A 14,969-nucleotide genomic window follows, 5' to 3' on the forward strand; every position below is an offset into this window, starting at 1 on the left:
AACTGGTGTGTCAAAATTAAATCCCCGTTAGTTCTTAGTTCTGAGACAGTGGTCCTTCTTCCTGGCGTTTCACTTCTCACATCAGCCCTCTGCTCTCTTACCTGGGTCCACTCCTGTGGTTAGGCAGCCTCGGGAACAGTTCCGGGGGACTGACAGTACCTGGGCTAGATTTGATTGTCCTAGAGGACACGGTCCCTGCCATGTCGAACAGAGCCACAGGAAATCAATTAACATGCGCCTGATTCTCACATCAGATAACTGGGCTCCTGGGTGTATTTTTAGAATTCATCTAAATGAATGCTCAATCCCCAGTCCCAGACTCTGGTTCCATAACCTGCTAAACCATTAGCATTATTTAATTTAACCTCATAACTGCTGACTCTAATTCTGATGCTCTGGGTCAGAAGGTCTCGTGGTTTCCCATTGCTTACAAAGTAAAATCCAAGCTCTGGAGTCCAGTCTATACCTTTCTCGTTAGCTATTGTGCCAATTTCTGCTCATCCTCTCTAACTCTTGTCCATAGTTCCCTCTTCAACACTCCTATAAGCATCTTTATTTTTCTCCTTGAACTTCATAATTGTGTGAAAGTGATGTTGATCTGTCTTCCCAGCCTTGACCTCTCTAAGGTTAGGGACTGTTTCATTCATTCTTTTCTCCTTCTTTATTTTTAATCTCCAGCTCCTAGGACATTGTGTGCCACATATGAGGCCTCAGGTGTTCAGTGAATTAATAGAGTGATCAGTTGGTTCATCTCAGAGGACAAACAACTGACCAGACATGGGGAGGGGGCCTTAGGGAGGCAGAAGCCATTGGGCAGACTGGATGATGTTGATTCGGGAGGCTGCAGAAGGGCGTGTCTTGGTAAAGCACTACAGGTCTGGTGGGAGCTGGTGACTGAGAAAAAGGGATGAGCACTGGACAAAGGATGGAGAGTCACTTGCTGAGTTGAGGACCATGGGATGGGGGGATTACAGGGGAAACCCAGTTGGGACATGCTGAAGATTAAGGACCTGGAACCACGTGAGGGAGCCTAGAGCTCCCTGACCCCCTGGTCATCAGGTCCTTGGCTCATTCCCCACCTTACCCTGCAGGGAGCCAGGCTAAAGGGCTGAGCCCAGAGGAGGGTCCAACTGACGAGGCAGGCAGAGAAGACCAAGCTATAGACTTTGGCGGTTCTGAGATACAGTGTCTTCGTCTATTTTATGCTGCTGTGTCAGAATATCACAAACTGGGTCATTTATAATGAACAGAAATTTATTTGGCTCGTAGTTCTGGAAGTCCAAGAGCATGGTGCTGGCATCTGTCAAGGGCCTTTGTGCTAGGTCATCTCAGGGCAGTGGACAGAAGGGCAAGAGAGTAAAGGAACAAGAGGGGCCCAAATTTGCTTTTACAATAAACCTCTTCTCCTGGTAATGACATTAACCCATTGGCCAGGACAGAGCCCTCGTGATCGCATTGCCTCCTGTTAGCCTCCACCTCTCAACACGGTTGAGATTGGGGATCTCAACTCTTGCAGTGGGGATTAATCTTCTAACACAGGAACTTTGATTTGGGGGTCATGTTCAAACATGGTATTCAGATTAAGGCAACTGGAGACCCAGAAGAATCAGGAGATAGTGGCACTGTGAAGTAAAGCCTGAAAGGGAGCTTCAAAAAGAAGGGGTGATCAGGGGCTGGGGGTGTAGCTCAGTGGTAGAGCCCTTCTCTAGCACGCAAGAGGCCTTGGGGTCCGTCCCTAGTACCGAAAAACAAATGTGACCAACGTTTCACGTTCAACAGAGGTGAAGCTGAAGGAGGTTGAAAAGCCACCTTTGTCTTGGGCAAGGCGTGATTAGGGATGAGTGAAGGGGTGGAAGTCAGACAGCCATGGGTGCAGAATGACTGGACGGAGGGGCTGAACCTTCAGACTTTGGTGTGAAGAGAAGGAGAAAGATCAGGCCAGGACTTAAGAGGGACAGGGACGGAGGCACATGTGGGAAGTTTGAGAACTAGCATGCATTATGATGAGATGGAGCCTTGGAATCTTACACCTGATGCTGCACCCTGGCTCTGTGTCCTAAATCATTAAGAACCAAATTGTTGCTTCTAGAAGTGAAACTGGAGTAGGATTTTTTTTTCTTCTTTTTTGAAAGGGGCATTATCTCTAATTCCCAGAGATACAATCCAGTTAGAGAAAAGACTGAGCTGCTTTGTCAGAGACGCAACAGTTCAGTGGCTTAAAGTATAAAGAAGTTTCTTTTTCTCTCATGTAGCAGTCCAGGGTGAGCACGGTTCTGCTCCATGCTGCATGGAAGGATCCAGATTCCTGCTGTCTTATTTCTCCTCCTTCCCAAGAGCAGCATGCATTCTCAAAATGTAGTCCCCAAACCAGCAGCAGCAGCAGCAACATCTGGACACTTGGAAATGCAGGGGTTCAGGCCCCACCCCAGACTTTCTGAATCAGAATCTCCAGGGGTGGGACCCAGCTCCCTGTGCTTTTGAGAGCATTCGAGGTGATTCAAAGGCACCTTGAGTTTGAGAACCATTGTCTGCATGGTTGATGGGCTTCAGACACATCTGTGTTTCAGCCGTTGGGAAGGGGAAAGATGGTGGAGATGTGTCAGAGCAGTGCTTTAAGACCTAGGTGTGAAGGGACACTTCCACTAATGGTTCATTGTCAAGGATTACTGTATAGCCAGATCTTTTAACTTGGAGGGGGAAGTTGAATACCTATGTACCCAGCTACAACTCCATTATAATACAAGGGGACAATGTTTTGTTAGATCACCAGCAGTCTTGCCTACCTTAAGGATCAAACTTAATTAAGTTTAATGCTGCTACCACCCATCCCCTGCAAGACAGCAGAGGATGTCTACTTACAGATGGAAGTTAAGGATACAGATGGATCTCTGTTTAAGGATCTATTTTTTTTTAATCTTACGTACCAGCCCCCAAATGTCTGTTTCCCTCACGGGGCTTGGGCAGCCCAGACCTTAGACACCTGCCTTACCTGCTCAGCCCATTGGATATTGTACTATATATAGTTGCTAATCCTGGCTTAGCAACTTCCAGCAAAGGTCAGGATTTCATCCAGCTGGTTGCCTCAGAAGGCGGGTACCCAGGCTGGGTAGGGAAGGGTGGGAGGCAAGGGAGAGTGCTGATTTACTGGAAATGAGAGCTAGAAGAAAGATAAGCAGTTTGGCACCCGAGCAGCTGTGCACAGCTGTGCACAGCTGTGCAGATGGCACCCCACACAGTTCTAGGAGTAACCATTCACAAGGACCATGATGTGGAGCTCCCCCTGGAGTTGGAGGACAGAGCCACCTGTCTTTGTCTCATCCCCAGGTCCCACTTCCCTCCTGAACCCCAACACCCCGGCTCTTGGGCCTTCCTGAGGCTGCTGCTCTGAACCTGACAGACCCAGCCTAGAGCTCACCCTGAATGAGTCACCTCTGAAACCTCCATCCTTGCCCTGAGTGGCTTCTCGGAAGGGAGCTCAGTGCTTCTAAGACCAAACTTAGAGAAACCAGTTCTGGGTGGGAGCCAGTTTTCTTTGCTTCTCAAAGCCACCCCTGACAACCCAGAAACCCCCAACCTGAGAGAGCTGGACTGGAACCTCCCAGCCCCAGGGCCTGATCCCCATGTGGGCCGGAGGAGCCTCAGCCTACTTGTATATAGAACAGAAGCCACGGCTCCTCCTCGGGCTTGTTGAGACAATGAAGTGAGACCCAGCTCTGCTGCCTCTGCCAGCTCCGCAGGAAGAGGGGAAGGGAGCTCGTGTTGGTCAGTGCTAAAACCCCACCTGTGGAAGGCCTCAGGGGCTGCAGGCTTTCCCAGCCTGTGCCCTAGATCCAGTTTTAAGGGCTGGAGCAACAGCAACGAAAAGAGGGTGGGGTGGCTGGGAGGCGGGGCAGACTGCACACCCAATTCTCTTGATCCGTCAAAGCCGCCTGCTGCTGCTGGGCTTCCTTCTGCACTCTGGCCCCTCTGGGCAGTGCCTGATTGTCCTCACAGGTGTTTCCCATCCATGGAGGTGTCCTGTTCTCATTTGTGCCTTGTCAGGCTCATTTTCAAAAGGACTTCTTGCCTTGATGTGTGATGGACACAGGTCTGTGTTTCTTATCTGAGGCTGAAATTGAAAACCAAGGGGAAAAGAGGACACTGCAGGGAGAGCAGAGAAATCTCAGAGAGAAAAGGACCAGGGGAACCCCCTGCGACGGCTTGAGCAAGACTCTTCCCACAGGCCCTGCTGAGAAGAATGGCCGTCGCCTGTGCTGACCCAGCTACCCAGAAATGCACAGGCACAGGCCACGACAGCCATGGAGTGAGCTTTGCTTCTCTCCTTTCATCTTTGGTTTAGATTTCCTGGGGAACTGGCCCAGAGCTTGAGCACAGTGAGAAATATTTATGTAACTCTACAATAGAGTGCAAGAGCTTCCAGGTGATGCTTTAATACACTTGTTCCTTCCTTCCTTCCTTCAAATCCGTTGACATGCATGGGTCAGGCATGCTCTGTGCATGTTCAGGACTCTGAAGTGAGCTCAGATTTTAGCCATTGATGGAGCTCAGGGGCACACCTGGGGCTTCATTAATGGGAGTTGGTGATCTTGGGATGTAAGAACAGGAAGTGGGTTGGAGAAACCTCCAGAGCTGGGGGAATGGCTTGGAAAGATCCCGAGCTTGAGGAGTATTGACTATTATAGACAGATGGCATGCCACAGTGGTGAAGGGCCAGGCTTTAACATCCATCTGGGACAATTTTTAAGTGACAGGAACACAACTAATAATTATGTCAAAATGATAGGTTTGAACTGGGGCATTGTGTGGGTGCACCAGAACAGGTGGTCACCCTGCTGAGGGTTCACCTTGAAGCCAGTCCACCCGACTCCCACCCGCTGCTTACAAATAGCATGACCACAGATGAGCTCTACAACTTCTGTCTCCCTTTCTGCATCTGGGACATGGGGATGATGCCCAGGCCTACATCATAGGTGATAAACACTAGCCTTTGCTATTACTAGGCACAGAACGGAGCCTTCAGGGACAGAAATGGTCAGAAATTACCATGTGGCTGTCAGACTTGGAATGGGGTAGCATTTTTACCCAGCCCACTAAGGAAGATCGTAGCTCCACTCTCATAGATGGGAAGAACTGAGGCCCAAGGTCACAGAGCAAGCTGGAAACAGAAGTGGGACCAGAACCCAGGTCTTGGGGTGTAAACCCAGCCTTCCTTAAGTCACGGGAGGGTGTCACCCAAGCACCGAGGCAGGTGTCACCATCTGTACTTAAGGACATCATTATGCTGCTGGGATGGCAGAAGCCTCGTGGGTGCTGCCTGCAGGAGCCCCATACACAGGCACCCAGGCTGTGGCCCTGCCTTTGAGCACTTCCTACACCCCCGGGAGGAGGCGCTCCCTGTGTGCAGCGTGCTGCCGCCATGTTGAGAACAGAGGTGAGGCGCTCCATGCCCACGTCTCCATTGCCTTTTCTCCCCTTCCTTCCAAGTGACATTCCTGTCGGCACCAACTACTCTCATAAATTAAGGTCCTGATTTTGCACAAGTGGATTCTTCATGGCCACCTGAAGACAGGGTCTCCTATAATGGACATCTGGGTAGCGTCTGCTAGCAGGTAGAATGGGCTGAAGTAAGAGGCCCTGAGACTGCAACCCCAGCTGTGTGATGCAGGGCCTTCGGCTGATGTATTATTTAGGATCACCTACCTGCTCTAGTTTGATCTGGAATGTCCCCTAAAGGCCCATGTGTTGAAGGCTTGGTCCCCAGGGTGGCTCTGTTGGTAGGTGGTGGAGCCTTTAGGAGGTAGGGCCCAGGGGAAGGAACTTAGGTCATGGGGGGTGTGCCCTTGAAGAAACCGTTAGAACCCTGACCCCTTCCTCTCTCCCTCTTCTTCCTGACCTCCATGAGGTGAGTAGACCTCCTCCAGCACACTCTCCCTGCTGTGTTGTTTTGCCCCTAACAGGCCCAAAGTGACAGAGCCAAGCAATCAGGGTCTGAAACCTCTATAACCCGTGAGCCAAAATACACCTTTCCTCCTTGAAGTTGATTTATCACAGGCATCTTGTCACAGTGACAGGAAGATCTTAGAGAGCTGGGTTTAATTGTTCCTTTAACATTACAATACAAAGGATTCTTGCAAATTCTCCATCCATTGGACTTTCACAATCACCCTGCAAGGGAGAGAAACAGTCAGCTCAGCATTCTCCCCATTTGACAGAGCAGGAAACTGGGGCCCTGACTTGCCAAGGGTCACTATGATATCAGTGACAAGTGGTCTCCACACCCAGATGTTCTGACCTGCTAACCAGTGCTGTTATTTTGTCTGCTTGTTCACTGATTCTTGTCATATGCACTGGGAAATCCTCATTTCATAGGTCAAACTGTAATTTGAAAAAAGGGAACTAGGAAAAACATAGCAAAAGGTGGTCACTGCCTAGAGGCAGAGCTACAGGGCTCTGCCTATGTGTAAACAGATGTGGGACAAGGGAAAGGCCAAGGACAAGATGGGAGCAGAGTCCTGACAGTACACAAAATGCATGTTGGTTACTTGTAAATAAGTGAAAAATAGTCATGTACTTTGGAAAACAGGTCTCTCAGGGCATAGAAACTACGAATTCTTAGTGCTGGAATTCAATTCAAGGTCTGCCTACAGCTCCATCCACATGACTCTCTAGTTAGCAATCAAACCTTAGGTTTGGCCCTAAAGAGCTGCCTGCATTCATCTACCTGCCTGCAACAAATAATGCTGATATAAAAGAAAAAGCCAGTAGGTGTCCAGGGACTCACAGCCGCTGGATCCCAGGCCTCACAGTCAAGGAGACAGATGACCAGGGGAAGGGCATGGTTCCCTCCTGAAGGCTCCCTGGGGATTGGTATCTCTGTAGTGCTGGTCATCGTGGGACCCCTGACCCCAGGTCCTTCTGCCTTCCATAGCCCCCAACTGGGGTCTTTGCTCAGGATAAATCTTATCATTCTTAGCTTCCACCAGAAACCACCAAGCCAAAAGACTCTCCAAGAAACCAAGCTAGACCAGCTAGGCAAAGCCAGGCCTCTGCACACTGCCCTGCAGATCCCATGTATCTGGCTCTCCACTTATTGTTCAGTGCCTCAGTTTCCTCTTCTGTAAAAGGGGATAATAATCCCACCATGGGATTAAGTAATAAATCTATTAATGCACATATAGCACTTAGAGCTCAGCATGCACTTAGCATCTAGTAAAGTTTGTGGTGTTATTATTATATATCAACCAACCACAATCTCGCCGGTGGCCATGGAGAGAAGACTGGCCTGGGAGACAGGATACCAGGGACTGTAGCATGACCTGGCTTCCCCCTGCCACCCAGGACTTGGCTTCCTTTGCTCTCAAACAAAAGGGCTCCGCCAGGATCTCTTTGGCTTCCCCAGCTGTCACACTAGAGGGTCTGAGGAAGTCCCACTTTTCTGACCGCCTCAGAAGGACAGTCACACCTACCAGGAAGGGGCCACACAAGTGGAAATTAGATAAGAGAAAGGAGCTGGGAGCAGGGTGGCTCAGTGACAGAACACTCGCCTAGCATGTGCAAGGCCCTGGGTCAGATCCCCAGCACTGCAGGAAACAAAATAAAGTCAGAGGAAGGCAAGAGCAATCGTCTGAGTGCAGAAGGAAATGCACCACGTGGGGACGGTAACCAAGTTTCATTAGAAGCCGAAACGAAGGTTTAAATTAAACCACTGAGGTTGTTTTTTCCTGTCCCACTGTGTTTGGCCATTATGCTGCATGGCCTCTTGCTGGCCAAGAACTCAGAACTGGAAACTGGCACTTAAGTGAAGGAGTAGGGATGGGGCAGGATCTGGGTTTTCCCAGAGCAAACACACGCAAGAAGGTCTTTTGTTTAACTGACAGAGAGAGTTGTATAGATCGGCCACGTACCACACTGTGTTTTGAAGTATATTGGAATGTCTAAATCTAAGTAGAACTTGCATAACCTCACATAGTTATCATTTCTGTGGTGACATCACTTTACATCCACTCTCTTAGCATCTTTCAAGAATATAAATCATTAACTATAGCTACCATATTGTACAATAGATCTCCTAAACTCAGTCCTCATCACTGACTGAAATTTTATGTCCTTTGGCCCATGTCTCCCTAATCCCCCAGCCCCAGAAACCACCACTGTACTCTCTACTTCTGGAAGTCCAACCTTTGTGGATTCCACCGAAGATTAAGCTCATGCAGTATTGATTCTCCTGTGCCTGGCTTATGTCACTTAACACAGGCCACTCTCAGGGATATGTCCAAAGGAGATGAAAGCAGGACGTCCAAGGGACATCTGCAATCCCATGTCCCTTGTAGCACTATTCACAATAGCTGAAAAATGGGAGCAACTAAGTGTCCATCAACAGATGAATGGATAAAGAAAATATGGTGTGCAGACGTGATAGAATACAAGTCAACCATAAAAAAGGATGAGAGTCCATTGTTTGCAATAACATGGATGAACCTGGAGGACATTGTGTGTTTTCATTTTAGAACTGCCAAGGTCCCTGAAGCCCTCCCCTAGGAATGGAGTGCTCTCCTTTTATAGACTAGAGTCAGGGCACCCCTAACCTGAGCTCTTGCTAATGTAAGCACATACACTGGTGAGATCTTTGGAGTCAAGTAGATGGGGAAGGGGAGAGTCACAACTAAGTGTGGCCAACACTTTGATTGCACAGGGGCCCAGGCTGATTTCCCAGCCCTTCTTGAAGTCCAGGCCCACCCTCCTGGCCACCTCTAGGACTTTGCTCATACTGTCTCCCTCTTGAGTACCCTTCCCTCCTTCAGAGCCTACAGAAACCCTGCCTGTCCTCAAGGACCAGATTAAATAACCCTTCCTTTTCCCACCCTCGCCCAACCTGGCAGAATTAATTTCATTTCCTCTGTGCCACCACTGGGCTTGGCCAGCATCTCTGAGAACTCGCTCCAGAACGTCAGGAGGTTATTTCTGTGCCTGCACCCACCTTCCACAGTTGCCTAGACTCCTTGAAGAGTAGGGCCAGTGTGCCAGGGTGAACCAGTGAAAGGTGCACAGACCCAGGGCCTGGGAAGTCTACAGAGCCAGCTCTAGGCACTGTCCACCCCAGCTGCCCTTCCACATTAAAGGACTCAGCTCTGCCCCCCATACAACAGCCCCGTGTGATCCTTCTGCTCCTGGGCGCTGGCCCTGGCTGGAACCTTGCCTGGCACAAGGATTCAGATACCGCTGGGCGGTTTGTACAGGTCTGTTGTCTTCTCTGCACTTTAAAACTCATTCACTTGGGGTGGGGGCAGGGCTTATAGTAGAAAAGATGAAATCCCCAAGTCTCACAGTCCATGATGTTACACATCTGTCCCTGATGAAAGTCACCAAAGAGCATCACTTCACCACCCGGGCATGTGCCGTTGCTTCTCGGAAAGATTCTAGGGAGTGAAGCCTGAATTTGGTATTACCAGCCCCGGGCCTGACAGCTGCCCCTGAATCCAAGCTTTGTTCTGCTGTCAGAGCCCTGGCCTGGAGGGGAAGCGCCGAGGCTGCTGCGTTCTGGGAAATCTCTGGCATCTCAAGGAGGACTGTGTCTTAAATGTGGATTTTGTGTGAGAGGACACGCCCTGGTGCCCACCCCACCTCTCTCTCATGTCTGTGGCAGGATAGAGGACACTTATATTGTGGGGCCCTGGACTTTAATGTGCACTGATTCAATGGAAATATCTGGGAGTAGGTGACCACCACCCTGGTTTGCCTGGGATGACCCAGATTTAGCAAAGTGCCATATTTAAAGAAATCCCTCTGTCCTGGGCCAATCTGGTCAATGTGGTTGGGAACAAATGCTCCAAGTTTTCTCCAAATTCTCACCCTAAACCTGATGAATCAGAAGCCCCAGGGGTAAGGTCTGGAAACCTGTTTTAATGAACTGTCCAGATAATTCCAATGCAATGCATGCCCAAGAGAACATGGCCTCCCTCAGGATGAAGAAACATGGCAGGTGCTACTTGCCTAAATCTTAGGTGGCAATTAGAGGGCAGAGCTAGAAGCAGGGCCTGGCTCCACTGTGCAGCTCAGCTGCCCCACTCAGTCCTCAGGCTCAGAGCAGAGTTCCCAAGCAGGAATCAGCCTGTGGACGTAGATCAGTAACTAAGGTATGGAAATGTCCCATCAACTACCATAGTCCAGGGCCACTGGACATTACCATGGGGGTCAGGCAAGATGGGGACTGCCAGCTTCCAAGAGGGTAGGATCCCTATGAGCCTTGGTGCATTTGGATAAGCAGAAAATAGAGGAATTTCACAAAAAGAAGAATGAAGTTATGGCATTTGCTGGTAAATGGATGGAACGGGAGACTACCATGCTAAGTGAAATAAGTCAGCCCCAAGAAACCAAAGGCTGAATGTTCCCTCTGATAAGTGGATGCTAACACACAATGGGGGTGTTGGGAAGAATAAAAGTGCTTAGGTTTAGACAAAGGGAAGTGAAGGGAAAGGAGAGGGGGATGGGAATAGGAAATATAATAGAATGAGTTGGACATAACTTTCCTATGTTCATATATGAATACACAAACAGTGAAACTCCACATTGTGTACAAGGACAAGAATGGGAAGTGTTCTCCATGTATGTATGATGCGTCCAACTTCACTCTACTGCCATGTATAACTAAAAAAAAAAAAAAAGAATTAAAAAAAACCCACTCAACTGTCGTGTATATCTAAAAAGAACAAGTATTTTTTAAAAATATTTGTTTATTTTTAGTTGGACACAATACTTCACTCATTTATTTCTATGTGGTGCTGAGGATTGAACCCAGGGTCTCACACATATGAGGAAAGCGCTCTACCACCAAGCCACAACCCCAGCCAAGAACAAGTATTTTTAAAAAGAATATACCTGAGAAAATATTTCATGGAAGGAAGGAAGGCAGGCAGGCAATTCAGAGTCAGGGCAGTGTGAGCAAAACCCCAGAGGACACAGCACGGCCTCCAGGAGGCCAAAGGAGACAGCAGCAGCGGGGGACCTGGGGAAGCAGTTACCTCCTCTCTGTGCTCAGGCCTGGACCAGCAGGTTCGATTACCATCCCAGGTGGGTGTCTCTGTCTCGCCTGACCCCACTGTCTAGCTCTTACCCACTAGGGACACTTCCTCCCATTGGCTCAGGAAGTCCAACTCCAATTCCTACGAACACAAATAAACTCCACTTAGGAAGGCAGTCTGCTTCCCAGAAATCAGAAGGCACTCCTCAGAGTTCAGAGAAAATGGCTCAGGTGGATTATCCAAAGCCCTGCCTTTCATTCATTGGCAGGGGAGCTAAGACCACTTGGGGGGCTGTGTTTGCTTTCTCCCCTCTGGGAGCTGTGACAGCTATTACCCTGCTCTCCATGAATTATCCTCTGGCCACAGGAAAACCAGGGATCCCCTTAGGGCACCTGGGAGTGATTGTCCACCGTCCCCCTCCAGCCTGCCCCTTTCACTGAAGGCAGCCAATGCATGGGCTGTGGACCCTTGGCTCCTTTCCCAGGGAGCTAAGCCTTCCTGAACCTTCCTTTTTTATAGCATACAAGTGTTCCTTGGGCCTCGGCCTTCTGGATGCTTCCCTAGTGTTCCCATTGGATAATGTCTACTCCAGGTCTCCACTTACTCCGCCCTCCCATAGGCATCCCTAACCCACCAACCTTGCCCTGGTGAAGGGTCGCTTTGCTGGTCCTCACTTGGCTGGGACCTCTTGGCAGATCTGCCACTGTGGACGCCCCCTCTTCCCTGGCTTCTGGGACCACACTCCCAGGTCTCCTCTCACCCATCGCACATAAGCTTCCTCCTCCCTCCTCCCTCCTCTTTTTGCTCCTTTCACGTAGGTCGGGGCTCTCGGGAGCCCCACCCTGCTTCTTGCTTGCCCAGACTACCCGCCCAGGGGACCTCCTTCTGTGCAGTAGGAGTCTGTCCCCTGCTCACCCTTCAGACCTCCACCTCTTTCTTGGACTTGAGTGCCAGCTTCCTAACAGTCCTCCCTGTGCCCAGAGGGCCTGTCCCTTTTCTTCCTCCACAGGGGACTCTTTATGAAATGTGCATCTCAACTCAGGACTGCCTGGCCAAACACTTTCCTGGGGTTCAGTACTGGGGATTGAATTGGGGGCACTTGACCACTGAGCCACATCCCCAGCCCTATTTTGTATTTTATTTAGAGACAGGGTCTCACTGAGTTGCTTAGCGATTGCCATTGCTGAGGCTGGCTTTGAACTCATGATCCTCCTGCCTCAGCCTCTCAAGTCTCTGCACCACCTGCCCAGCCTATCTGAAGTCCTTTTTAAAAATGCCACCTTCCTTACCGACTTGGAGTGAGTTTATCATGTTCCTTTTCTGTGGGTCTAGAGAAATGTCTGTGGTGGATCCAGTGGACCCTGGCTGGGAAGAGTCCACTTCAGGGAGAGAACAGTCAGCAGCTGGGAGAGGCCAGGCCCCACAAGCTCTGTGGGGTCACTACGGGCCCGTGGGGTTCAGCAGGTCCTCAGACACAGTCTCACATCAGGGCGGATGCAGAGCACCAAGGTGTAGCTCCTACTCGGGTCCATCACCATGTTCACAAGCTTCCTTTTTCTTCTCTGTCTCTTTCAGTATTTCTTCCACTGCCTCTCAGACTAATTGGAGAAAAATGGGTTTTGTCTTCTTTTTGACACGAAGGCTAAAAGTTTTAAATTACCTTCTTCAAGATCTGCAAATAGAAATCCCGGAGAAGACAGCCACCTTTTTTATCTCCCTCTCCCCCTCTCTCTGACTCCATGAGCCTTAGAGCTTTGAAGTAAGAGACAGAGCCATGCTCAGGAGGAAGAAGCCAGGAGATGAGGGAGGGACAAGAGCAGGGCCTGGCTGGGACTGGGAGTGATGGAGGGCAACATGGAAATGGGCTCATTGCTTGTGGTTCTGAAACAAAAAGAGGTTCCCTGGAAGGGGACCATTTCTGAAGGAGCACCCACTCCGTGAACGTGGGCCATGAAGCCAGGCTTCAGGCTTGCTGAGGTCCAGAGTAGCTAAGAAGCAAACAGGAGTAGCAGGCACACTGGGCCTTCTCTACTTTTGTCACCACCAATGATGTCACAGCTCCCAGGTGTCCATCAATGTGTCAGAACAAGAGAGAAAGCTTGGTGCTAAAGACTGGCTATTTTAGGACAGGAGTCTTGGTTTCTTGCCAAAGCTCAGTGACATGGAATAATAATAGCTGACGTTTATTGAGCACTTGCTTTGTGCCAAGGACTATGCTAAGCCCTTCCCATAGATGATCCCATCTAATGTTCCAAACCACTCTATGATGTGGGTATCATCATTAACTGCATTTACACATAAGGATTCTGAGGGAGGTCGTGGACTTGCCCAACACATCGTGTACCAGATCAGAGCATGAATCCAGGAGGCTGACTTCAGAGTCTCTTGTATTTCTTGCTGCCAAACCACTAGGCCCATCTGCACCTGCCTCCTCATCTGGAAGGTCAAGGTGCTGGGAACAGGCAGGGTAGACTGGGAGATCCCGAAGGCCAACTCCAGCATGGGTGCTCTGATGGGGCTTCTGCGATGCAGATGCACACAGAGATCTTCAAATGGTGCCTAGTTCAGCTTTCCAAGGCAGTGTGGCCATGCCAACAGAGTGAGCACCTGCATGGGGTAGGGGACAGGAAAACAGGTGCCCTGTGATTGTGATGAGATGGGAGGAAAGTACAAATAGCACTAAGCCCATGTGAAATTTGTAAAGGCCTTTAGGTTAGACCTGTGGTCATGGGGGGCAGGGAGAGCCAAGATCCAGAGGTCTAGAAAATTCTACCCAGATTGACCTCCATTAGGTGTCCAATGGCCTTTGTGTCTCCCTAATTTTTGCTCTATGTTGCACACTCACAGCCTCAAACCCTCCTGGTCACACAGGGGACCTTGAAGGGGACCTTGTCAGGCAGCTCTGGCTCTGGGAGGATGAGGCAGGTCGGTATATCCTCCCAGGGCCCAGCATGTGTGTGTCCTTTGCAGGTCCAGCAACCATGGCCCATTACAAGACGGAACAGGAGGACTGGCTCATTGTCTACCTGAAGTATTTGCTCTTCTTGTTCAACTTCTTCTTCTGGGTAAGTGAACTCTGAACTCTCATCCCTTTTCCAAGCGCCAAATGAGTCAAGCCACCTTGGTGCAAGTTCTGCTGACTTTAAAGCAAGCAGGTATGTTTTCCATGAAGCGGAAGGAAAGAACCCCTCTGCAGGCTGGTGTGGGGTCGGCCACATGCATCTGACTAGAGAAAAGCGTAACAAAGCACTATGTGTGCTGGCTCCCCTCCCCCTGCAGAGGGTCAGGGGCTCTCTTCCCTGTCACTGGTACAATGCCCTGTGGGAAGCAATTGCCTGAAATAAGGCTGGTTTCCACCAAAGCCCATTTGCCTGCCATGGTTCATATGGTTCTTCAGACCCTGGGCAAACATACGGATGCCTTGGGGATCCAGGACTGCCTCTCTATAGTGACTCCCCCAAGAAACCTGCCTGTTTGAGACTTTCCAGAACAGAGTAAAGGCTATCCACTAGGCGCCATTATCTGGTAACTTGAGAGCAGATTCCCATCAGTCGCCCCCAAATAGCCTGAATGTTTGTATTTTGTATTCCAGCTCACTAATTCTGGAAAGGCAGGTGACACTAAAGAGAGCAGGCTTTGCTCAGCCAGACCTAGGCTGTGCTATCTAGCAATGGTGTGGCCGAGGCCACTTAAGTTGGATGAGTCTGTTTCCCCAGCTACAAATTGGGGATTATTTCTAGACTCTTAGGGTAACATTCAACAAATACAATGTTTTGAAGATATTGAATGCTTATGTCTGAAAATACCATCAAAGCAACAAGCAACTTACTGATTAGGAAGAGTTAAGTTTGGTTTTGTTTTTGTTTTTGTTTTTTTTGGTACTGAGGATTGAACCCAAGAGTGCTTAACCACTGAGCCACAACCCCAGTCTCTCTCCCCCCCCCCTCTCTC

The 14,969-nt window shown here is 49.6% G+C and overlaps 1 protein-coding gene across 4 annotated transcripts in view; it reads left to right on the plus strand.

Annotated features, from left to right (window-relative positions):
- Tspan11 (tetraspanin 11) overlaps positions 1 to 14,969 on the plus strand; it is a 77,233-nt gene that overhangs the window by 14,630 nt on the left and 47,634 nt on the right. For all 4 annotated transcript variants that reach the window (XM_048787683.1, XM_048787682.1, XM_015500752.2 and 1 more), the window contains exon 2: positions 13,989 to 14,083. In XM_048787683.1, the coding sequence (XP_048643640.1) occupies positions 14,000 to 14,083 (84 nt within the window). In that variant the 5' untranslated portion in view covers positions 13,989 to 13,999. The remainder of the gene's footprint in view (positions 1 to 13,988; positions 14,084 to 14,969) is intronic.

This window comes from Marmota marmota, unplaced genomic scaffold (genome assembly GCF_001458135.2).
Source record: "Marmota marmota marmota unplaced genomic scaffold, marMar, whole genome shotgun sequence".
Classification (NCBI taxonomy): domain Eukaryota; kingdom Metazoa; phylum Chordata; class Mammalia; order Rodentia; family Sciuridae; genus Marmota; species Marmota marmota.